Source organism: Silurus aristotelis, assembly GCF_946808225.1.
Source record: "Silurus aristotelis genome assembly, chromosome: 24".
In the NCBI taxonomy this organism is placed as follows: domain Eukaryota; kingdom Metazoa; phylum Chordata; class Actinopteri; order Siluriformes; family Siluridae; genus Silurus; species Silurus aristotelis.
The window spans coordinates 15,751,995-15,779,028 of NC_139597.1; the positions used below are offsets into that span (position 1 = coordinate 15,751,995).

Sequence of the window (27,034 nt, forward strand, 5' to 3'; positions counted from 1 at the left end):
ACCAAGCATTTGGTGATATCCATTGGTTCCAGACTTCAGGTTTTTAACAGGAATTTCATATTTGTTATTACACAGTTACTTTTGATAGTCTATCTAAATGTCTGGGATGCAATATTTTTATTAAACCTATGCAGATGCTACACAAATGTATTTATATACAGTATCTCACGTACACCCGTCACATTTCAGCAACCGTTTTAATATATCTTCTCAAGGGACAATACTATAGAAATTAAGCTTTAAAATATATTAGATTAGTCAATGTATCGATTGTATAGCAGTACAAATTTACTGTCTGAAAATACAGCCATTATTTTTAAAATAGCAGGCAACATAAGTCAGTAAATCCTAAGTGATAACGTCTTCAGGTTACCTATGTAACCATGGTTCCCAGATTGAACGAGACGCTGAATCAACAACACTTTAAGAACACTTTAAGAACTTTTCAGTCCAACTTTATTAGTGACACCTTAGAACTGAAAAGCGAGCCGAATACAGCGTAGACTTGGACACCACGGTGTGCAGGTAAAAAAAAAAAGATTGGACCCGGGTGTGGAGGCAGTGACACGGGTTGCAGAAAGCGCTCGCCGAGCTTACTGGACAGGCAAGCTTTCTGTTAAACGGCTGGCCAATCTATACCAAGCTTGGCCACAGCTCGGGTCACCACCTCTAACAGCTTCTTGAAAAGGACTAACCAAGGGGGTATGTCCAAAGTGGGGCCAGAACCACGAGAAGCGGTAGCACCCTTCTCAAAGAGTGGGACAGAAATTTGCAAAGACATTCGAGCGCAATCTGCGCATTCGGTTCCCACGAGAACCGACCTAGCAAGCTCCACTCCCAAGCAAACAACACATAGGCTATGTGTATCCCTCCGTGATATAGCTGGGGCAAGAAGAACAGCCAGAAAAAGTGCTTAGTCTTCATGCTTGCTTTCATTCTCTCTTTTTTTTCTTTTTATGCCGACATTTACCACTTACCATAGACACATACACACATAAAGTACTTTATGAATAAACAAAAGCTAGCACCGGTTTCACTCCATGTGTATTTCATAGCTTCCTGGTCATCCGGTCTTCCGGTCACCCCACCAGTGACTACGGAGCATTGGACCATTGGACTGATCACACACGTGATTCAGAGTGTTCCCAAAGCGTTGTTGACGCAGCTTGAGTTCCTGAAGAGGAATAGCTGCATGTCATGTAAACATGCAAAGCCACATGTTCTATTCATGATGTTCTTGTTTTTTCTGCTTGACCTGACCATACAAATATGTGTATCTAGAATCAGAGCAGATAAAATCTGTTGTTTTGAGTACAAAGAAAGCTTAATAGTTTGGGGTTTTGGAGCAGGGAAGGTTGTATAGGTTGTAAGGTTATATATTCCAAGTGAAAGAAATCCTGAACCAACATGGCTTCCATTCCATACTGGTCCTAATTGAAACCCACTTCACCATAAAATGAGACAATGACCCAAAAACATATGTCCAAACTCTGTAAGCTCTGTCTCTCTCTCTCTCTCTCTCTCTCTCTCTCTCTCTCTCTCTCTCTCTCTCTCTCTCTCTCTCTCTCGCTCTCTCTTCTTTACCTGATGCACAGCATGAGGACTCAATTTCTTTTATTTGTATGGTCAGGTCAAGCAGACAAAAACATGAACATCATTAATAGAACATGTGGCTTTGCATGTTTACATGACATACAGCTATTCAGCTATTGGAATAGCTGTATGTCATGTAAACATGCAAAGCCACATGTTCTATTAATGATGTTCATGTTTTTGTCTGCTTGACCTGACCATACAAATATGTGTATCTAGTATTAGAGCAGTTAAAATCTGTTGCTTTGAGTACAATTCTCTTATACAGACCCCTCACAAGGGTCAATCAAAGAAGTTGAGTCCTAATGCTGTGCGTCAGGTAAAGAAGAGAGAGAGAGAGAGAGAGAGAGAGAGAGAGAGAGAGAGAGAGAGAGAGAGAGAGAAGGAGAGGGAGAGAGACAAAAACAGAGACAGATTAATAGATAGATGTCTGTTTTCTAAATAACTCTTACAGAGCTTGGACATATGTTTTTGGGTCATTGTCTCATTGTATGGTGAAGTGGGTTTCAATTAGGACCAGTTCTGGTGGAATTTTAAAGTATGGAATGGAAGCCATGTTGGTTCAGGATTTCTTTCACTTGGAATATATAACCTTACAACCTATACAACCCTTCCTGCTCCAAAACCCCAAACTATTAAGCTTCCACCTCCCTGTTTGACTGTGGGGGTGAGACAGTTTGCTAACATCTTCTCTCCTGTTTTCTCTGTCTTACAAAAGGTCTTCTGCAAAAGCCAAAAATATATGAAAAAAATTAATCTGTCCACAGAACTTTCTGCCAGTGATTCAATGTCAAATATTTTTATTTTATTGCATGTAAACAAAAGAAACATGCAGGTGTGTGTGTGTGTGTGTGTGTGTGTGTGTGTGTGTGTGTGTGTGTGTGTGTGTGTGTGCTTGCGTGTGTGCGTGTGTGTGTGTGTGTGTGTAAATAGGATGATGATCATATTTGAAACACATTATTTTTTTTTTTTTGCAATAAACCAAATAATTTTTTACTTATTGTCTATGACTATTGTAAGAGTAATAAATGATTAATCCTCCCTTTTAAGAACAAGCCGATTCTAGCCCCTGAACCACTGGTGATGGAAAGCCTGGAGCCCCTAATGAGTCAGATCAACAATTGGAACTTTCCAATATTCAGCCTGGTGGAGAAAACAAATGGAAAGTGTGGTTGCATCCTGAGCCAGGTGAGAAAATGGAACAGTAGAGGCATGCTGCCATTTCAAGTGGGAAAGACAATGTTCATCATATTAAGTCTAAATCTTTACACTTACAAAGGAAAATATCTAAAAGCAATAAATATATAAATAAATAAAATTTTTGTTCATAGCATTTTCTCAATGGACATTTTCACAAAGCAGTTTTCACACCATGTAAAAATTGTAAAGCAAAATGAACATATATTTAAATGTATGTGTATTCTTGATGTCATATGAGCAAGCCTGGAGGGAATGTGGCAATGAAAATTCCAGAGATGGTATGAGGAATAAACCATGAGAAAAACCAGAAGAGTGTGATTAAAAAACATTAAAACATTAAAAACACAGGAAAGTGAGAAATATCATTAGCATCAGAGTACGATTTATGAGAAATGTCCTTTCTACAGTCTTATACAGTCAGTAGGAGTTGTGGAACCTAGGTGATCCTGAGCAGCTCATAAATTAGCTCAACATCTGAGCTCATTATATATATATTTTAATACCACAAAGCTATTATTTATAATCTAAATATTCACCAAAAAGGTGCAAGCCCAAAACAAAATTTTTACTCAGTTTTTATGACCCTAAAGTTAGCTTTATAGGAGTTAAAGCTTATAAACAGTGATGCTGCTAATTTCTCATGAGTCAAGGTTGCAGAGATTCAATATGAATTCAGATTTCAGTTTATTCAGAATTTAGATTTAAATCACTCTACACATAGTCGTCGACTTACGACCACAATTGGGACCGACAAATCGGTCGTAACACGATTTGGTCGTAAGTAGAGTAGGCTATATGTACAGTACTGTGAAATTATGCCGGAAGCTGGTAAAAAAATTATGTACGCCGCGGCGAGCGATTGTGGTCATAAAGTCGAATGGTCGTAAGTTGCATAGGTTGTAAGTTGACGACTACCTGTAATTATTTTCAGTTTTTTAATTATGATTAAGGGTCAATGCATTAGATTTTAAACTTGTGGAAATGCAGCCAGATATGGATGATTTGCATTGTGAGTTAGAGTTTGGAAACAAATTGTATTTGGTCAGTATTCATATATGAAAATAACTTCAGCTGGCATAATTCAAACTGAGATTCTTGGCTGGAAAATTGCTATGCTTGTCTGAAACAAAGCTAACAAAATTTCATTATTTCATTATATAACAACATAGTAAAAGTTAAACTTAATTGACATAATGAACTGTTAATTATTGTTATTACTATGCTATTATTACTGTACTAGTTTACATAGTGTAAAAAAAACAACAAAGTTGCTTTCCCGATACACAAACACCGGCATGGTGGGGCAATGCCACTGATAATAGTACACAAGGCCATACATGCTCTGTTGTGCTATTGTACAGTACATCTTAGTAAATAAATATTTAAGAATTTATCATCATTGATATAAAAATTACATTTGTTTCATTATTTCTGTTAAGGGTATAATGTTATCTCAATGCTCTCCATACATGTTCAGTGTTCTTTATTAGAAACTTTTAGCATCAAAATCATATCTGTTTATCCTTTTCTGTTTATATAATCAAAAATTGCAATTTATTATCTGTTGAAGTCTAATCTCCAACTGGATGCTCTAGATGTCTTACAGACTGTTTGAAGATACTGGTCTCTTTGAATCCTTCAAGATTCCAGTGAAGAAATTTATGAATTACTTCCATGCTTTGGAGAATGGTTACAGGGACATTCCATGTAAGTAAGGGAGTGAATGAAATAATAATTATATAGAATTATCTATAAACAAGGATGATTATATTTCATTATAATATTATCATTAATAATATTATCAAAGTGGAGCAGAATGGAAATACCTTCTGTTTATATTTATAGTATTCAGAAAGCTTTAAAAGTTTTATAAACTGTTATGCTTTTGCAAGAATTGCTTTTTCTCTTCTTAGCCAATGTATTGCCCACAGGTAAATTGGTTCAGTATTGCATCTCTCTTTCACTACAGATCACAACAGGATTCATGCTACAGATGTTCTCCATGCTGTCTGGTATCTTACCACACAGCCTGTGCCAGGCTTACCTTTGCTGGCTCACAACTCAGTCAGTGACTCTGGTAAGAATAAAATGTATACTTTAACATGATTTGTTCATGTCATTTTAAGACAAGGTTCCACTGTACAGAAAGATCAACTGTCCATGTTTTAATAACATGTATAAAAATATTGCACCACTTTAATTTTATTTTTGTGTAAATATTTCACATGTAAACTGACCAAAATTTTTATGCTTGATTTACAAATGTTTGTTACCAGGGCATTTAATATAACCATTATCTGTGCTATAAGTTTGTTCTTTTGAGGGGACTACCCCAGTGACAAGCCCTTTGTACTTCATAGTGGCACATTTGTACTACATACTGCATATTAAAAAAGCCAAAATGCTATTAATTCATCTTCATTAACTTAAAATTCTAGCAATCATATCACAATAGTTCATATAATAGGATACATAAATTCTGTAGTTTTTCAACCCTTACAATGTTTTGAACATAAAGAGCAGTGAAGTACATTACTGTACGTTACTGTGAAGTTGCACCCTCCTCACAAATCATTGCTATGAAATGCAGCAGTAAGCTTGATGTATTTTACATGTAGGGGGGATGGGACAAACCAAAAACAATAAAAACACTGAGGGGCTGCAATAATCCTTTTAGTAACCCCTGTTTCCATCTCCATTTCAAGTCAAGTCAAGTCAAGTCAAGTCAAGTCAAGTCAAGTAGGCTTTATTGTCATTTCAACCATATACAGTGCAGTACACAGTGAAACGAAACAACGTTTTCCCTGAACCAATGTGCTACAGCAAACAACATGAATTAACAAAAGGAACACAGAACTACACATAACTCTAAACTAACCACACAAAGTGCACATTAAGTTTTTTAAGGGAGTGGGGACCTTAAAAAAAGACAAGAGTCAACATGGAAAACAGCAATTACAAGGTAATTAACAAAGTAATTAACAAAGTAGTGTTGACCAGTACAGTAGGTTGTGCAGAAAGGATTGTCCATATGCAAACCAAATAAATATACTTTACATGTATTTGTCTGGATGTAAACTTTTGGTTTAACAGAACTGTGCAAACAGCCGTTTGTGCAAACAGACATCTCCCATTGCCTTTCCTGAAAACCATTTTCCAAACAGTTTCCTGGCATTGTTATAAAAAAAGAAAATATGAAACATTTACATTACACATTAAAACAATGCAACAACTGTCAGAACTACATAATCAGACTTAGCTATGTTATGACGGATTGACAGCTTAACTGATAGTTACACCTCTTTCAGTGTGACTGCAGCAACATTCAAATCTTATCAAATCTTACCTAATTTGTCTTATACAACTTTTTTTGTATAAAAGGTCTTATACAATCGTAATTTGAAAAGGTTTACACAATGCTGTACAAGATGTAAATAAAAATAGAATGCAATGATTTTATTCACAGTAGAACATAGAAATCATATCATATGTTTATTCAGAGGAAATTTATATATTTTTAAAGAATAAATTGGGTAATTGTGAATTTATGGCCACAAAATGTAAAAAAAAAAAGAAAAAAAAAAGAAAAAGTTGGAACAGAGCCATGCATACCACTGTGTGGCATATTTTTTGTTTCATGATGCACCAAATGTTTTTAACTAGTAAAAGGTTAGGACTGCAGGCAGGACAGTTCAGCACTGAGAATATTCTGCTACAAAGACATGCTGTTGTAATAGATATAGTATCCAGTTCAGCATTGTCTTGCTGAAATATACAAGGCCTTCCTGAAAAAAGATGTTGTATAGATTTAAGCATGTGTTGCTCTAAATCCTGTATATACTTTTCATTGCTACCCATTCTATTGGCAATAATGCTCCCTATACCATTAGAGATGCTAGTTTGCTGAACTGAGAACTGATAACAAGCCTGATAGTACCTTTCTGCTTTATTTTGGAGAACACAGAATCCATCACTTTGTCTGACCACAGAATAATTTTTCACTTTGCCTCAATTCATTTTAAAGGAGCTTTGACCCAGAGAAGATGGTGGTGTTTCTGGATGTTCACATGTGGCTATTTCCTTGCATGATTTAGCTTTAACCTGCATTTGTGGATGACACAGTGAACTGTGTGCACAGAGAGTGTTTCTGGAGGTGTTTCTGGGCCCATGCATTGATTTCTATAAGAGAATCATGACTGGTTTTAATGCCGGCCACCTGAAGACCAGATTATCACTGGTATTTAATATAGATTTTTGCCTTTGCCCCTTATGCACAGAGATTTCTCCAGATTCTCGGAATCTTTTAATGACGATTAAGTCTTTTCAATTTAATTGAAAAACATTGTTCTGAAATTGTTTACCAAATTTGTAGATAATTATTTTTGGCATATCGGTTACTTACTTGTCAGTTGCTCTAATTATTTGAAAAATGTTCCTTTAGCTGTTTTACTTTGGTAACACTTATTTTTCCAGCATCTTGTTGCCCTGTACCAAAGAAAGAGTGTTGTAGCACTTATAAAAGGGATTTAGGAGTAAATCCACTTGTATCCAGTTGGATAACTGAGGCCCATTGTGTGTATGAGTGGCTTATTCCTAGCCTTACCTTTTAACAGCATTTTCTTTCTCCTTATTTGTGTAGATGCTGTCAGTGGGATCAGTCATGGTAATATGGATTATTTGTTCTCTAAGACCTACCCACAAATGGAGGATGGCTATGGCTGTCTTTCAGGGCTTATTCCTGGCTTAGAGTTAATGGCATTGTATGTAGCAGCTGCCATGCATGATTATGACCATCCTGGCAGAACCAATGCCTTCCTGGTGGCCACCAGTGCTCCACAGGTAGAACTCCTTATTGAATGTTATTAGATACATCTATCTATCTATCTATCTATCTATCTATCTATCTATCTATCTATCTATCTATCTATCTATCTATCTATCTATCTATCTATCTATCTATCTATCTATCTATCTATCTATCTATCTATGTGTGAATTTTTTTTGTGTATTTAAATTGCAAAACTATTTAACTGTCATGAAATGGAAGCTGGATACAAATGAAGATTGGGGTTTCATTAAACAGGCAAACAAATCTAAAACACTGTTCATAGACAGGCACGGCTCAGGTGATAGTACATCAATACCTGCGAAAAACCAAAATCACAAATCAAATGCACAACAAAAGTCAAAACCAGAATAACAATACTCAAAGATTAAGGCTCAGTGTGTGTGATTATAAATCAAGCGAATGTAGAAAAAGTTAGTTGGTTTTGGAAAGTGTAGTTTACATTTATGGCATTTGCCAGAAGCCATTATCCAGAGCAACTTACATTTATCTCATTCATGCAGCTGAGGAGAGTTTAGGTGTCCAGAAGTGGCAGCTTGGTGTGGCTGGGACTTGAACTCATGACCTTTAAATCCAAAGTGTCCAAATGCCTTATTCACTTAGCTACCACTCCCCTCCTACATATTTGTAGACTGCTGTTTGTTTTGCAATTTGAGTTTCTTTTTTGAATGTGGTGTTGATTTATTTATCATTTAACACGTGTTCGGTATTTGGACTTTTGGGTATTTCTGGCACTGGTTGTTTGAACCGGATGACTTTCGGTGTCGAGCAGTGCTGATGGCGGTCACATCTGAAGACTGCAGCAAGTGATTTTGGAGGTGTGATTCATTGAAATGAAGGTGCCATTTGGCAGTGTTGTGGTAATTAAAGCTTATTTGTGACTTTGTTGATTTGTTACAGGATCATTAATCCTCACATGAATTACAGACAGAAATTTGCAAAACCAAGAAATCTCTGCAGATCCTGAGGTGTTTTGGTGTGTGCCACTCACAGCAGAAGCCTGGTCTGATCCATAGTTACCCTTTCTAGGCTGATGATATATACCAGGAAGGAAATATTGCACATATGGACATTAGGATTCTTCGCTTTAACATACATCTGTTTCTTTAAAAGCCTTTTTAAGACTTGTTTCTTTATGAAGTGCATAGTTTTTTAGGAAAGAGGAGTAAATCACAATATCATCAAGAGCATGTCCCTCAGAGCATTATTGATAAGACGTTGATATATTGAGGGAGCATATATGACATTCAACTGGAATCAAATTAGCTAGAGATGTTGCCAAATCTGTCTTCCAACATCATCTTTCCAGATGTAGACCAGATTTATTACACTGTGGAGGTCAGGCTTAGTGATGATTCTTGACAGAAACAGCTGCTACAGTGCTGAGGAGACAGAAGCAGGTCTTATTACTTTAATATAATTTGGTTCTTTATCAATAAATGGCAAAAGTCACCTCTTCTTTTCTCTGCAATAATGAATCCTGTTGGTGTGGATGGGAGAATGAACCCCAATTGCATTGTTTTGCAAAGTTATTCTATAAAGATGTTCAGCAACAATGTGGACTCCCTACTGTGCTTACAAAGCCCTAGGTGCTTGGAGACGGTGTTTGCGGCAGCAAGAACACCAGTGAGAGATTGTCTTATCCGTCCAGGAACTTTGTATGTCAAGTGGGTGCATCCAAGGAAACCCTAATATGATGAGTACTTAAATGTATTGCTGACTAAAAAAGATATATGCTCCTGTGCTGATTTGAGGTGGAGGGGTTGGGTGCAGAGAGTGTGGATGGAAAGAGTGTAGCAGCAGAATGAAATGTGCAGTCTTTTAACTGTTGTTTGGTTATAGAAATTGCTGAGTGGATCATGCACAGCGATTCTCATAAATAGTCTCTTAATACGATCCAAAACCATTATATGCATAAAACAATACAAAAAATTGAGTTATTTTGTAAGCAGTTTCTTATTTAGGACTATTAAAGGTAAAACATTACTGACATCTTTTACTTAATATTTTATTTACTATTAAACAAATATTGCTAATCTTTAATGGATTTGTTGTCAGGCTGTTGACTAATGTTGCATTTTAGCCCTTTCACCAAACACCAAGACCAGCCAGAGCCATCACTGAAAAGCAGGACAAGGTTTCACAGTAGTAGAAGTGTGTCAGCATCAGGCAGTAGAATCATTTGAGGAAACCGGAGATGATATATGTCTCAACAGGTCTAATAGGTATTGAAAAAGTGTACATTGTGAGTGCAAGCAGGGACTCCAGTGGAACTATGGGTGAAAGCCTGAAAATAATAAGGGGAATAAAGAATCCTGCTAACATTGAGCCCCTGCACTGCTAAAGAAGCATGGGTGGGTTAATGGGGTGGGTGGGTGATGGTAACCATTGTGGTTGAAACACTGTTCTCAGAGGCTCATGTCTAAGTGAATATTAAATTCATCAATGATTATTGTGTTTTCCAAAAACGTTTTATTTGCTTTCATTTATTATTAGTCTTATTCCTAGCAAATGCCCAGAGTACAAATAGTCGTTTTTTTCGACTGACTCATTCTGGCATGTTGAAGAGGCTGTTGTGTTGATGTTGGTTAATGCAGTGTTCAGGTGTACAATTTGATTTATATTTTAGGAAATAAAACCTCACAAATCAACTGTTTTTGGCTTTCACTAAGATGTGTCTTGATGTTGAGGACCAGTGTATATTTGAGACTACGTTCAAAATGAGTCAAATACTCAAGCACTGTTCAAATCAGATACTCTAAGACTTTTACTCAAGACGTATTGGAATTGGTGACATTTAACTTGTAATGGAGTAAATTGAAGTAAGGTATCTATACTTCTACTCAAATATGTTTTTTAGGTCTTCTTTATACCTCATCATAAATACCTATAACACAATGATATGTTAATTGGATCCTATTGTCACAATACTTCCCTACTTGTAACAACTTAAGAGAACATTTATTTCTCCCATATGTAAAAATACAGATAACTGCTTATTTGTACTTTTGTTTGTTTGTGCAGGCGGTATTGTACAATGACCGTTCAGTTCTGGAGAATCACCATGCTGCCTCTGCCTGGAATCTATTCATGGCCCATCCTGAGTACAACTTTCTGGAAAGCTTAGATAATGTGGATTTCAAGCGATTTCGATTTCTGGTTATTGAGGCCATTCTAGCCACTGATCTGAAAAAGCACTTTGACTTCTTGGCTGAATTCAATGCTAAGGTGATGTCTTACTTCTAGAATGCAATTTAATCATAAATGGATATTGGATGGATGGATGGATGGATGGATGGATGGATGGATGGATGGATGGATGGATGGATGGATGGATGGATGGATGGATAGATAGATAGATAGATAGATAGATAGATAGATAGATAGATAGATAGATAGATAGATAGATAGATAGATAGATAGATAGATAGATAGATAGATAGATAGATAGATAGATTTTTTTTTTACTTAATTTTGTCCTTTGCATACAGGTGGGGCATGAAGGTTGCTCAGGTATTGACTGGTCCAACGAGAATGACCGGCTTTTGGTCTGCCAGATGTGCATCAAGCTAGCTGATGTTAACGGACCACTGAAGCACAAAGATCTTCATCTACAGTGGACAGAGGGCATTGTCAATGAGTTTTATGAACAAGTATGGAATGCATTTATTTATACATATATATATATGTATTTATATATATATATATATATATATATATATATATACTGTTTATAGATTTTTTTTGTGAGCTATTTAGTAATAATAACTACAACTGTCAAGAAGCTTCGGTGGTGAGTGAAAGCTTACGTTGTCAGTGACACCATGTGAAAATGGAACAATATACAAATGTCTTAGCCACCAGTTGGTGCATCAATAATCCTGACCCAGAGTCACTCGAGAAAAACAGGGACATGTTGTTTCCTGGCAACCAGCCTCTTCCTTTTTCAGCAGTGTTAAAGATGATAGCTTTAAAACTGCAGTGCTGACAGCAGTCTTCTTCTTCTTCTTTCGGCTGCTCCCATTAGGGGTCGCCACAGCGGATCATCCGTTTCCATACACCCATGTCCTCTACATCTGCCTCTTTCAAACCAACTACCTGCATGTCTTCCCTCACCTCATCCATAAACCTCCTCAGTGGCTTCCTCTTCTTCTTCCTGGCGGCTCCATCCTCATTCTCCCGCATTCTTCTACCGATATACCCCATGTACCTCCGGCTCCACCTCCTGTCTTTTAGTCATTGCCACTTTCTCTAAACCATACAACATCTCAGGTCTCATCACAGTCCTATAAACTTTCCATTTCACTTTTGCACAAATCCCTTGCACAAAACCCTTCTATTACAAATCACTCCTGCCATTCTTCTTCACCCACTCCACCCTGCCTGCACTCTTTTCTTCTCTTTTCTGAAACACTCCCCATTACTTTACACTGTTGACCCCAGGTACTTAAACTCATCCACCTTCACCACCTCTTCTCCGTGCACCCGCACCACTCCACTGCCCTCCCTCTAATTCACACAAATGTACTCTGTCTTACTCCTACTGACTTTCATTCCCCTTCTCTCCAGCATGTACCTCCACCTCTCCAGGCTCTTCTCAACCTGCTCCCTACTCTCACCACAAATAACAATATCATCCGCAAACATCATGGTCCATGGAGACTCCTGTCTGACCTGTCAGAGCCAATCCTTGATGCAATCCAACTTCTACCTTGAACCAGTCTGTCATTCCTACACTTCACTGCTGTCACACTGTCCCCATACATGTCCTGCACCACCCTCACATTTTTCTCTAACACACCCGACTTCCTTAAACAATACAACTCCTCTCTCCGCACCCTGTCGTGAGCTTTCTCTAAATCCACAAACACACAATTCAACTTCTGCCCTCTCGATACTTTTCCATCAACATTCTCAAAGCAAATAAGGCATCTGTTGTGCTCTTCCTCGGCATAAAATTATACTGTTGCTCACAGAAGTCAACTCTTCTCTCAGCCTGGCTTCCGCTACTCTTTCCCATAACTTCATGGTGTGACTGAACAACTTTATTCCCTGTAGTTTACTGCAGGTCTGCAAATCTCTCTTATTCTTAAAAAATGGTACCAGCACACTTTTTCTCCATTCTTCAGGCATCCTCTCACCTTCAACGATCTTGTTAAACAATTTAGTTTAAAACTCCACTGCCATCTCTCCTAAACAGCTTTATGCTTCTACTGGTATGTCATCTGGTCCTACTGACTTTCCACTCTTCATCCTCTTAAACGCTGCTCTCACTTCCTTCTTACTAATCATATCCACTTCCTGCTTCACCATCTCCACATCATCCAACCCTCTCTCTCTTATTTTCCTTGTTAATCAAATGATCAAAATTCTCCCTCCACCTTCTCAACACACTCTCCTCACTAGTCAACACATTTCCATCTCCATCCTATATTGCTCTAACTTGTAGCACATCCTTCCCAGCTCGGTCCCTCTGCCTGGCCAATCGGTACAAATCCATTTCTCCTCCCTTAGTGTCCAACTTCACATACAGCTCCTCATATATCTTTTTCCTGGATTTTGCTACATCCCTCTTCATCTGCTGAGGCTGCCAAAATCCTGTTTCGCCAACCGCTTTTCTGTACTTCCTCATTCCATTACCTCTATATATAATCCTTTCTATTTCCGGATGTCACACCAAGTACCTTCCTAGCTGTCTCCCTTATCACTTCTGCAGTAGATCCCCAATCATCCAGCACCTCTTCACCACCACCAAGCCCCTGTCTGGCCTCTTCCCTTAACCTTACACTACAGTCTTCCTCCTTTAGCTTCCAACATCTTATTCTTCTTTCAGTCCTCACTCTCCTCCTCTTCTTCTTCACCTCCAAAGCCATCCTACAGATCACCATCCGATGCTGTCTAACTACACTGTCCCCTGCCAACACCTTAAAGTCTACAAACTACTTCAGGTTGCATCTCCTAAATATAATATTTAGTCCACCTGTGTGCACCTTCCGCTAATCTTGTATTTCACCCTAATTGGAAGGCTGTTATAAGAGAAAGCTCTGCCCCCTGCTGTAGTCTTTATTATTTAAGCTACCAACAAGTAGCCTGCAATTTTTAATCTAAGTAGGTTAGGGGGATCATAATGGTTTAACATGAACTAGTTTTTCTGCATCCTGTAATGAAATTTTTTTAATTTTAGCAATATTTCTAACGTGAAAGAAGGCGATTCTGGTAATGTTATTTACATAAGCCTCAAAGAAAAGACTAGGGTCAATAATCACACCATGGTCTTTGACTGCTGTACACACTGAGACAGAAAGACCATCCAGAGATGCTACATAATCGGAACGTTTACTTCTAGCCGCATGTGGTCTTAGTAAAGTACTTTCATCTTATCCAAGTTTGATAAACATACATACATATATACATACACACATTAAAAACTGCCAAACCCACATTTACTATAGTGAGGAAATGGACAGATAAAGCCAAGTTGGAAGTGCAGGACTGCTTTATTTGAACAGTTTGGAATGTATTTGAAGGAGCAGCTGACAACATGGTTCATCTGACTCTGTTGCGTTTATCATAAGTTTCTGTGAAGACATATACATCCTGACTCAAAAAATTTTACAACTATGATCAATGGTTTACTAAGACAACCATGGAAGGATAAAGAGCAGCTTATAGGAGTGGCGCCAGAACACTATATAACAAAGCCAGGAACATAGTAACAGCCAACGACCCAGAATCAGTGTGGAGCTACATGAATTTCATTGCACCTCCCCCCTCACTTGGATTACATCCAACAATTGAAGCCCTAAACACAATCTAACATAGGTTTGAGGAGCCTATTAACCAGCCATCAATGCCTCTACACCCTCCTCCACCCTTCCCCCTTCCAGCTCTGAATTGTAAAGGTAACTGTTCAAAAGACAAAAGATAAGGAAGGCCCCCAGCAATGACCAGGTGCCTCCTACACCATTTTCAAGGCACCATCAATTCTCTCAGACAACACCCAACAATTGGCTGAAGATCTGAACACTTACTAATGCAGGTTTGAGAAGCCCAATTACCAGCCATCCTCCTCCCTCCCCCATGTGAAGATGTAAGGACTGTTCGAATAAGAAAAGATAATGACCAGGTGTCTTCCTTTTGCTGAAAGGCTGCTCAGGCCAGCTAGCACTATCTTTACAATGATTGAATGAATAAATGAATGAAACTACTTCTGTGTTAGTGCATTCGTGCTATCAAACCTGAAGGTCATCACAGGCTCACTGCTGGTTCCCTTTCAGTTTGCCTACAGATCAAATAGGTCTGTGGAATATGTTGTGAACATGGGACTGTACTCCATCCTGGAGCACTTCATTTCACCTAGGACATGTGCATGTATCCTTTTTGTGGACTTTAGCTCAGCCTTTAATATAATCATTCCAAATATCTTTCACTACATACTTCAACTCTTTGTGCTAAAATCCATCTGCAACTGGATCAAGAGCAGCAGGTAAAGCTGAAGATATCCAGCACTTGCACACTCAGCACAGGTGCTCCCAGGCCAACAATTCGCTTGACATCAGCTGTATTTTTAAGCTCACTGATTGCTTTTATTTTGTGTTGAGCAGTTTGTATGCATCTGCATTGATAATGATAATGATAGGACTATTATCATTGCAGGTTTCTTTATATATTGTATTTACAGTACAGTATTTTCAGTGTCTACGTGTTAGACACCTTTTTTTTAATTAAAAATGTTATACATATTTATGACTTCTGCATATTGAGGTAATACCAAAGCATTTCAAATGATATATTTTATAATTCTAGCAAAAAAAAAAAGTTAAACAAATTTATTTTTATGGGGAATAAAATAGATCAAATTTGTTAGTGCAGATATATATTTTAAAGAAGTGGGTCATCTGAAAACTATGTTAAAAGTATAATTTGACAAACAAACAGTATACACAAAATAAAGCTACACTACAAACAGTACAGTTCAGGTCAGATTGCCAAATAGCAATGCAGACAATCAAAATGAATATAAGTGTGTTATAGTGTATTTACTGTAGTTAGAAAGCTGAATTAAATAATTTATAGAGTCTGTTGGTTCACCTGGATATCTATGGCCATTTTTGACAGAAAGAACAAAAAGCATAGGCTTCTCAAGCTTAATGTAATTAAGATAATAGGTTGTAACCAGAGACCAAAACAGCAAATGTGATTAAAGAGATAAACACTTGTTTATGCAACAGTATTCATAAATACAAATTCACCACACATCTCCTGGCTAAATTCTATGGGTAGAATGTGATTAGCATTAGACTCTTGCATAATGATTAATCAGTTGTTTAATAACAGAAAATTGTCAAAAGCAGTGTATATCTTATCCACTGTGCAGCATTTGGTTAAGGTACAGTGAATCAGTCTAGTGTGAGCTTATTGTCAGCATTTTATAATATTACATATGGAGGACACCCAGGTTTTTTTGACTGCAACCCTGACAGACCAAATTTTTATTGAGATCACAGTCACATTCTAGCTGTTTGGGGAAGAATCACACATGGGTGTGGTAGTCAGGTGTCAGCTTATTTTTGCGTATTTTCATGTAATGTGTAATAAATAATATCCATCTAATAATTAAAAGTAACTTTCTAAGTAAAAAGTAAATGTAGTAAGTACATTTTAGATCTGACCTGTTAATGTTGTGTATTTCAGGTTTAATATAGTTTGCTTAATTTTTCTCTCTTTCCCTGTTCATCAGGGTGATGAGGAGGCCAGTCTGGAATTACCCATCAGCCCATTCATGGACCGCTCAGCCCCGCAGCTAGCCAAGTTGCAGGAGTCTTTTATCACACACATCGTTGGGCCGCTCTGCCGCTCCTATGACACAGCTGCCCTCATGCCTGGACGGTGGGTGGAGCCTCAGCCTAGTGAGGCTGAAGAAGGATCTGGTGTGGAGGAGACTGACGAAGAAGAAGACATAACTGAGGAAGATGCCTCCACCAACTCGGATCAGTCTCGTATGTTCATATCCATTTTGTACAAGTTTTTTTTTTTTCTTATCAAAACACAAGTATGCAACCTTTTTGTCCATTCTGATGGTATAGACAAGAGTTAAAAAGTGTTTATTTGAAATTGCTGAGATGGAAGAGTTGGTGTTACTGTAGAGACTTACATACACAACCTGTTTAGTGAGTAACACTCATTTGTTATCACAGTAATGTTAAAATCATATTTCACATTATATATGGGTCAGTTATATGTATGTTTCAGCTCCTCCTAGAGCTGTCAAATCCACAAGCCTTCAGAGGGCAAGCTGTGGTATCTGGCATTGAAATTGAGTTATTGGGAATTTGAAGCCCAAGTCAGCTCAGTTATGTTTCTCAAACCATTCCTGAATGTAACCACTGCCATTACAGAGCACCGTTACCATGAAGGATAGTAACTTAGTCTGCAACAACAGTTTGGTAGGTTGTACGTATCAAAATAACATCCACATAAATACTAGGACACAGGTTTTCCCACCAGTAGTGGGAAAACTTCTTCCTAGTGCATCCTAGTGCCATCTTATCCACATGTAAGAGACTTACCTAGCCAAAACATGATTGATATGACCAGGCCCCCTTCATCGTTGCTCTACTGTCCAGTTCTGATTCTTACGTTCTGAGCTTTGGGTGGTGAACAGGCCTAGGTTTGGGCTCTCTGAGCATTTTGCTGCTACGCAGCACGATACATAGCATGCTGTATTGCATTCTATTTTCTCACTCCATCTATCAGGGCCAGGTTTATCTTTTTCAGCAGTTTGTGCTCTAGGAGCTTTTTTTTATTGTATCAGATCAGATGGGCTAGCCTTCACTCCCATCCAGTGTATGCTTCAGGAGCCATGTATCCAGTGAGCTTCAGGAGCCCTTGACCCTGTCACTAGTTCAGTGGTTGTTTTGACTTGGATAAATTTTGGTAGGTTTTATCCCCTGCATTCTCAGATAAACCCCAGAAGACCTGCTGTTTTGGAGATGCTCTGGCCCAGTTATCTACGCTTCACAATTTGGCTCTTGTCACAGTCACTCAGATCCTTATGCCTTTTCCTTTTTTCCTGCTTTCAACACATTAACTTTGAGAACAAGATAATCAATGTTATTTACTTTACCTGCATGTTTTTTATTTCTAATTTTGTTATAGATCACTTTTAACAATTACAATGATTTAAAGTGAAAGCACTACTTTTTAATTTTTTGCCTTTTAGTTTTTTTACTACATGACATACAGTACTACTTAGAAATATTCTTTAAAAGTGAATTGGCATGCCTTTCATAAACTTTTGAAATGATTCTAATGTGCAAATGAAGTGTGCTATCATAATGTATCAAAGGAGGTTGAAATCGGAAAATACCAATATTATATCCTGAATTAAGTTTAAGGTTAATGCTTTTATTATTTGTTGTAGAGAAACTGATGCCTAAAATGCGACAAAAGGTCTTCTGTCAGATCACCCAGTTCCTATTGGAAAATCATGAAATGTGGAAGAAGGTCATAGCTGAGGAGATCCAACACCAAACAAAGACAAACAAAGCCTCTGACCCAATCCTGGCCATTCATGAAGAGGAGGAGGAGACAATAAGCAAGGACAAGCCAACAGAGGATAAGGAGCAAAACACAGAAGGAGGGGAGATATGTTCAACAGAAGAGCAGCAATATGAGGCACCAATAGAAGATGAACAGACTGAATAAAGTGAGGACACAAAACCAGATTAAACAGTTAAGATATATCAGGAAACTGAAAATCGAGACACAAGCTGTAGAAAAATTGGGGAGACAGAAATGGTATGAGACCTTGGAGAATCCCGAGACAAGGAGCAAATTAGAGATTTTTCTAGTCTAGAATATTTTCACAAAGCCTTTATTTCGAAACAAGACTCCTGATTAATGGTTGCCAGCACATCACAAAGACACACAAAACACTGTAGATTCTTTAGGTGAAGAGGTTTCTCTATGAAACAGGGATGTATTCTGTCTTTGGATAAGGGGGTATTTACTAGTCCAATAAAATGGGATTTCTAAAATGAACATGAACAGGATTTTTGAAAGCGCCACAATTTGGTGGTGAACTCAGTTACAAAACAAGTTTCATGACTGGGCTTTCAATGATCTGCACTTTTTAATCTATTCATTTCAGCAAGTATTTTTAAGGGCGTTGGTATTAAAGTGATTCAGGAATCACATCCGTCATTCAATTTACTTTTATTTGTATAGCACTTTTGCAATGGACATTGTCCCAAAGCAGCTTTATAGAGGATGATCATGGTACAACATTTCCATCATGACACAACCAGTGCTTTCAAGCTCATAGCACACTCATAGCACACTCAAATACACCATAATTCATATGAAAGTAAGAAGGTTCATAGAATGCATCTAAGAGATATGTGTAACACTACTTATATTCTCTCTTTTTATTTTTTAAAGCTAAAAGCATCTCTCCTTTTATAAATTATTTTTGCCACTTGATTTCCTGAGGAGGTTTCATGCCTCCAGAGGTTCACCACCTGCCAGTAGAGTAGCACCCTGACTTTGCAGGTGCACTAGTGAATGTTCAAGTGTTTGTCCTTTTTAATATGACACGTTTCTTAAAAAAAAATTTCAGGTTACAGGTTTGGTTTCAATCGTTTTAGTTTGTGACCTGACATTCCTGTTTATCATTGGATCATTCCTGTTGATCCATTATTTAACATTTCCTCCTTTTGCAGTTTTATTCTGCCAATGCACATTTAAAAACAAAATCTGAATCTCCTGTTTTTATATGGCTTGTTAGAAAGAAATAACACAGACACTACATACAGCTCATACCTGTATGCTTTTATGATATTATTCTTTAAAGATGAAGTATGCAATGCAGTTATTTTGCTTATTAAAACCGAAGTAAATCAATCCCACATACTATAGTTTGGTCATCTAATGTATGCAAATCTGGTATTCGTGCCATTTCTTTTCCACGCGTTTTAAATTTAAGTTTGAAACTGCTGAATCTTAAATCTATTGGTAGTTTTATGCATCTTAAGTAGCAAGTACATACGTAGTTAGGTGAAAATAAAAGTACCCCCTCTTTGAATTCTATTGGTTTAACATACCAGAACATAAAAAAATCATCTGGTCTTTAGCAAGTATAAAAAGTAGGTGAATACAACCTCAGATGAACAACAACACATGATATATTAGACTGTGCCATTATTTACTTTACAAATATAAAGCCAAAATGATTAAGCCATGTGTTAAAAATTAAGTTCACCTTTAATGCTTCTGTAGGAATTAAGAGGATAAGTAGCAACAAAGTGCTGATAAATAAATGCCCTTGCTTAACAGATGATTAGCATGTGTGACCACCTCTACAAAAGCTGAAATTTTAGCAGTTTGCTGGTCTGGAGCATTTGGTTATCTCTGTGCTAAAGAAAAAAGACATCAGCAATGATCTCAGAGAAGCAATTGTTGCTGCCTATCACTGTGGGAAGGGTTATAAGGCCATTTTTAATAGTTCATCATTATACAGTAAGGAACTTTATTGACAAATAAAAAACATTGACGACTTCCCAGGAGATTCACCCCAAGATCAGTCCGTGCAATACTTGTATCTCAAAAAACCACATGATTTCTGGAACAATGCCCTTTGGGTGATGAGAGGTGATGGGTGGGTGCAGGACCCTGAGAGAGCTATGCATAAATAAATGCCAGCAAACATTAAAAACTAAAGCAAAGTTGTAAAGAAGAGTAACTAAAGATGAACTAAAATTCACCCTCTATGATTTGGGGGTGATAAAGTCAGACAAAATATGACACATTTATGGTTAATAAAGGTGGTTCTACAAGTTATTGAATCATAGGGAGTATTGTTTCTCCATTTTGGTTTATTTTTGTAAAAAATCATCTGAGCGTGTATGTACTTAGTTCTAAGACTTGCTAAGTATCAAATCATTTTTATTATGTCATGATACTGTATGTAAAACCATAGAACTTAAAGAGGCTCAATTTCACATGACTGTATATTCATATACAGATTATATACTGTGCATAGACATGCAAGGGTAAATGCACCCAAAAACCTGATTGTTTTTGTACTTTTGCTGGTATGACTCTTTTTCTGTTAAATGTTTAATATAGAAAGCAAACAGCTTTTCACCAGTTCCAAAAATCCAAAACAAATAAGCATGCTCTGCTTGGAGGCTAAAGAGTAAGCATTTTTTAAAGTCATGCACTCTTGCTAAACAAGGAAGGCCACTCATACTCCAGCTATCCAGTAGCTGCTATGTCCTAGAGGCACTGTAGTCATGCACAGAGGCATGTGAACTGCTAAACAGCTACCCCCCGTAGCTCAGAGGAGAATCCCACGTAGGCATGAGACATCGTGTAGTGACACATGAAAGAGAGCAGTTCACTCCAAACAGTGTGTGCTGCTTGTGTTGCCTTAGACACAGGGACAAAAGGAAAAGCAGATTGATTGCGACTGCAGTTCAGGGATAATGCAGAAAAATGCAGTCTGATGTTTTTTTATATACGCAATCAGCTTGCGCCTGATGCTACTGTACCATAATTTTGAAAGGGGTGCTAATTAAATTTGTAGAATTTCAAAGTGGAAATTGGGTGTTTGTCTTTTCACCTCAGTTTAGTTTAGAAATCCTCAATTTGATTTGCAGCATAATGTATGCTTTTTTAAAGCCAGCACATTAAGCAATACTGACACATACTGTAGATTGATGGTAGTTTTATGATTGCCATCCTATTATTATGAAGTTGGGCATAATATATATTTTTTCACAGTGCAGCTGTTTGTGCCAAATATTACTTTAATAAACAACTGCGTTGAAGCTTTTTATGGATAATAAGGTATGTGTATGTCAGTTTTTTTATTTATTTGTGTGAGTACATGTTTGTATGGAATCAAGCTGAGTTCATTTGGAATCAAATTATTTTTTTTAATAGTGCCTAAAAAGAAAACAATCTGAGGCCTTCCTGACTTACAAAAAGCATTTAGATAATACAAACCTGTGGCATTTCCAAGTATAGTTGAAGAGAAAAGACAAGAAAACAGAAGGAGGAGAGATAAGGCTGGCAGGGGAACACCAATATGAGAGAAAAGTTGTTTCTTAGAATACTCATAAATCAATTTTTTTTTTCTTTGGGACAACACTTTAGTTAACATTTGTCTTTTATGAACAATATTAACAAAATATTAAACAATTTACTTTACATGTAACACAAGAAGATGTTTTCAGTCAAGAGTAGGTCTTCATGCATCATAGAGGAAGTGCCCACACACACATAAATGTTTTCTGTCATTGTTTTTAACTAAAGTAACTAACTTACTGAATGTCTATTTTAACACTAGATTTACTAAACCTGCACAAATTTGCAATATGCAGCTTATTCTCAAGAAATGTTCCCATAAGGTACAATCAATAATAATCATATGGCTAGTGTCTGAATAGTATTTTTTCAAAACACGTTTTAGAGTAGATTCAAAAACATATACTTGTACTACCTTTAGTTAGAAATTAAACTAATACAGTAGGTTATGCCATGCTAATTAAATTTCAGTAAAGGGTTCTGACTTACTGAAAAGACTTCACAAAAGACCATATTGAAATATTTAAAATGCATTTTTGCTAAGCTACAAGTTTGTGTGAGTAAATATAAAAAGTGTGCATCCCATTCACAACTTCTAGACAAGAGCAGCCTTTAAGATCATCGAGGAAAACACTAACTGATTCAGAACAATTCAAAATACATTCAGAATTGTTCAACTACTTGAAAGTTACTTGAACAAAACTGTAATGCTACCAAAGTGATGCTACTACTTTAATTCAGAATTAGTAATATCTTGTCTTACAGTAATACAGTGAAATAATGAATCATACATTTTTTTTTTACAAAAATGAACAACAGTTGCACTGCAAACATTGCAGAAAGAATATTTAAATTCCTCAGTATAGTTTGAAGTATCTAAATATTTTTGCAGTACAGTGAGGCTTCCTCTTTTTGATATGCAATATGACCAAATGTGTGTTTACACCTGACCATCAAACCTATCTGATAAGCTTCTTCAAATTGAAAGCACACAATCGTACGATTGGATTGGACTTGAGAGTCCTGCATATAGCCCAGACCTTCCTAACCAAAAACTTGTAACACTAATCCATACAGCATCACCCCAACATCTAATAGAAAAAATTTCCAATAGAGTAGAGCTTATGATAACATGAAAGAAAGAATAAATCTTGAAGGTAACATTTAACATTTAAGTATGATGATGAGGTGTCCATAAACATTTGGCCATATAGTGTAGGTTCTTTTTTGCCACCATTAAAAAGCTTAGTTTGACTCAATAAAACATTTCTCTGTAAGTGTGACCTTATATGAAGACATTTCTTTCAGCAAATGAAGACCAAATCATTGTGTAAAGTTATATGCTGAAACAGCCATTATATGATGTAATCAAGCTACTTTTCACATCATTATTTGGGCAGAAATTTCACCCATCTTCTCATTTATGTTTCGGCATCTCATTCTTTAAAGCTAACTTTAACATATGCTACAAGGACTTTCTGGTCACAAGTAAACAAAGAACTATCATCTGGCATGTATTTTCATTTCACATTACATCATTACATGTAGTATTTCTCTCACCTACACATCTGCCCTGTTAAAATAAAAAGAATAAACATTTTTGTAATAAGATGGTGAGATTAAATATAAAAGCCTTTGCTGTCCCTTTATTACATTTAAAAGTTTGAGCTTTTTACCTAACCTTTAACATTGTTATAATGCAATTTTTTTATCAACATTCCCTCTATAAAATTTCATAAGCTTCCACACAGTAAGGCCTCCACAGTAATGTGACTTTGTTTGGAGACTTCCAACCTGTTGAGACCTCAACTACCCACTAGCAGTGTCTATGGGTCCAACAGACAGAGATCAAGGTCATTAATGTAATCTGCTTACAGCTAGGTCATTCCTTTTATTTACTTAAAAAAAAAACTGTTAATTAGCATTATTGTTCAGTTTTTATTATGTTTTGTGTCTTTAGTTTGTGACTTGAGAGCCCCGCTTGTCAGAATATAGCAGCACTGTAAATATTGTGCAACTTTATTATTCTTTTTTATTCTGGCAGTACACATTGAGGGGTAAAAAAAATGTTTTATATGGTTCCCTACTTTTAATAGCCATCAAGCTCTCACTATTTTATATGGGAATTTTTTTTTTCTTAGAAGGTAATTTATTAAAACTATTTGCATACTAGATACTAAAGTTTCTATATTTCCAGCTTGATTCAGTCTCATCTCTGTGTTTTGGTTTGATTATTTATTGATGAAGGGCGCAATATATGCTCCAAATGCTCATCAATGTCCCGGCTAATGTTTAAACCATTCCCGTCGATTTCCATACGATATACTTACGCAGTAGAGCATGTATTCAATAATGGCATTGGTGCAATTTATGTCCTTTGTGTAGTTAATCTGCTCAATTAAAAATAATGCAGAAGTGATCAAGATTTGTAAAGGTCCACATATTCTAATTCATGGATCATGCATGTGATTAGATAGAGAAGGTAGGCAGACATGGACAGAATTCTGTTGCTTGTTTGTTAGCAATATTGTTTTTCACTGTCCTGCACGTGCCTTTTTTGATAACTGTTTAAGGTTCATTTCAGTCAGAATATTGCAGCCTTTTGCTTGTCCTTCGATTTATTTACGTAGGATCTGTATTGCACAAACTCATTACTCATTTCTGTCTGGTAATTTAGATTTCCAGTGGTTACTGAAGATGCGTGAATTAATAAGTGAATGAAAAGTTTGGTTTCCTGTCAATTATACAATATACACTGTGTTTATCTTACAGTGAATCAGGATGGGTAAAAAGCATTGATATGCTGAATTTATCCTTTAAAGGCTTTGTCTGGTCACAACAGCTTGCTTTGGTAAGGAGGCGTGTTCAGATAAAATCATATGATGTTGACATGCAAAGCATTTATCTGATGCCTGATTTTCTTTCACCGTCATGTTTATTCTTCATGTTTGTTTTTTGTCTGTCTGTAACTGTTGTCAGCCTGTTATCTTAACCTATATGCATCTGAAGGTGGTGGTTATTGTGCACTCTTCTTTCACCAAGAGATACATAAGATTCACACTCTGTATATGATCAGTGAGACATGTTTGTTTTTTCTTATGTAATGGGTTCCTCACTGGCCAAATCAACTGTTTTCTTCTCACTAGTATGATGCACTTAAGACATGTAGCAATACCTATACAAAAGGGAGCTGTACACCAGTATTTGTGAAGTAAAATATTCAGTATATTGATGTCTATTGTTCTATTTTGTATAAAACACAATATTGTTAACGGAGGGCATGGAGAAAACAAAATAACAAATGTCTTTTGAATAAACATTATTTATTTTTAATGTTTTATAATTTACTCACTATCCTGTAGCTTCTCTATGGCCAGAAAATGCTGGAAGTGCCTCTTGGTAAAATGTATAATACATGAAATATATACTGACATTATTGAAATTTGTCACAATCTAAACATTGTTTATGTTGTGTGAATACAGTTTAATACTGTATTAAATGTTGTGATATTCAGTGTCAGTCTCTTTTCATCCTGCATTCTTTTTGCAAGTAAAAATTACATAATGTAGGGAAATGCATGTAATATTTCAAAGAATATAGATCTTAGAAACCTGAATCAACACAAACTAAGCAGAGGTACAGTATTGCCCTCACATGATTATCACCATTATCAGGTTATATTTATCTCATTACTGTTTTGTTGTTAGCTATGACAAGGCCTGTGACCCTGCAGAGCTTACAAGTGTTTTACAATTTACTTCAAAACTTTTGTGTTGTTAGTAATGCTGTATATTAGCCACTGCTGTGCTCTTGCAAACTTCTGCTGGTCATCTTTGCCACTTTGCTCTTCTCACTTCGGAATACACTTATGGAGGCAATAAAGAAGGAACTCAGCCTCACAAAGACCGAGTTCTCCACCAAGGTTAACAGATATGAAATATAACAAAGTACAATAGAATCAGTAAGAGGACAAGAAATAAAGAGAGGAATGTGCTGTCAAGACGAAGGAATAAGTTTTAAACCGAAGGAATTTACAGGTTCTTGAAACAAGGAATTACATAGTCACTATATTCATGCTTTGTCTTTTACTATTAGCAGATCAATTTTAAATTAGATTCAGGTTAGATTAAATTCAACTTTGTTATTGTACAGAGTACAAGTACAGAGCCAATGTAATGCAGTAAGAACTCAACCAGAAGTGCAAATTGAATTTTATATTTAAAAAAAAATCTAATATATGAACAAAAATACATATTTATATACAATAAACATACAGTATTTATACAATAAACAAATAGGAGTGCAAAGTATGAAGTATGGGTGCTGAGAAAAGCTCAGTGCTCTTAAAAAAAAAAAAAAGAATATAGTACACGGTGTAAAATATATATTATAGTACCAGGTGCAAATGTGAAGTAAAACACAAAAGGGCTTTATTCGAAATGATGTATTTGTATATATGATGAGCAGTAAATATAACAGTGCAAAAAGGCAACATGAGGTAGAGTGTTGAAATTTGTGCAACTGTAAAAGGGATCGTAGGAAACGATGTAAGTGTACATTATAAAGACTTTTGAATGTACAGTGCAGTCTTTAAGTGTTAAGTTTACTGAGATAAATGTAGAGACTTTCATTTAGTTCAGTAGGCTGACAGCTGAGGGAAACTGTTCCTGTGTCTGCTGGTGCGACGGTGAAGGCTCCTAAATCGTCTCCCAGATGGGAGTAAACAATTAGAGTAAATGGATGGAGTGAGAGGTGGCTGATAATGTTTCTCCCCCTTCATAGGCAGCGTTTGTGGTATATGTCTTTGGTCAAGAGTATCTACACCAGTGATGTGTTGGGCAGTTTTCAAAACACATTGGAGGGAATTTTGGTCTGAGACAGTGCAATTGCTGTACCACACTGGGATGCAGTTGGTTAAGAATTGGATTGGATTGGATTTAATAGAAAAAAAATGGTCCGTAATATTATATATATATATATATATATATATATATATATATATATATATATATATATATATATATATATAATACTGTATATATATATATATATATATATATATATATATATATATATATATATATATATAATACTGTATATATATATATATATATATATATATATATATATATATATATATATATATATATATATATATAATGTAATAATATAATATTCTATTCTATATTGACAAAATTCATGTTATATATGTCTAGCAAAGTACAGCACACTTTCAGTTCAATACTGAGAGGAAGAACTTGTGATTTCACCAGTTTATGTTGCATTGTCTTGATAATACATAA

The 27,034-nt window shown here is 36.3% G+C and overlaps 1 protein-coding gene across 2 annotated transcripts in view; it reads left to right on the forward strand.

The window, feature by feature from the left end:
- Positions 1-25,244, forward strand: part of pde3a (phosphodiesterase 3A, cGMP-inhibited) — an 82,773-nt gene extending 57,529 nt beyond the window's left edge. For both annotated transcript variants that reach the window (XM_083528311.1, XM_083528312.1), the window contains exons 8-15: positions 2,644-2,781; positions 4,389-4,500; positions 4,763-4,870; positions 7,433-7,632; positions 10,664-10,867; positions 11,131-11,292; positions 16,380-16,638; positions 18,063-25,244. In XM_083528311.1, the coding sequence (XP_083384437.1) occupies positions 2,644-2,781; positions 4,389-4,500; positions 4,763-4,870; positions 7,433-7,632; positions 10,664-10,867; positions 11,131-11,292; positions 16,380-16,638; positions 18,063-18,346 (1,467 nt within the window). In that variant the 3' untranslated portion in view covers positions 18,347-25,244. The remainder of the gene's footprint in view (positions 1-2,643; positions 2,782-4,388; positions 4,501-4,762; positions 4,871-7,432; positions 7,633-10,663; positions 10,868-11,130; positions 11,293-16,379; positions 16,639-18,062) is intronic.
- Positions 25,245-27,034: the final 1,790 nt, after the last annotated feature.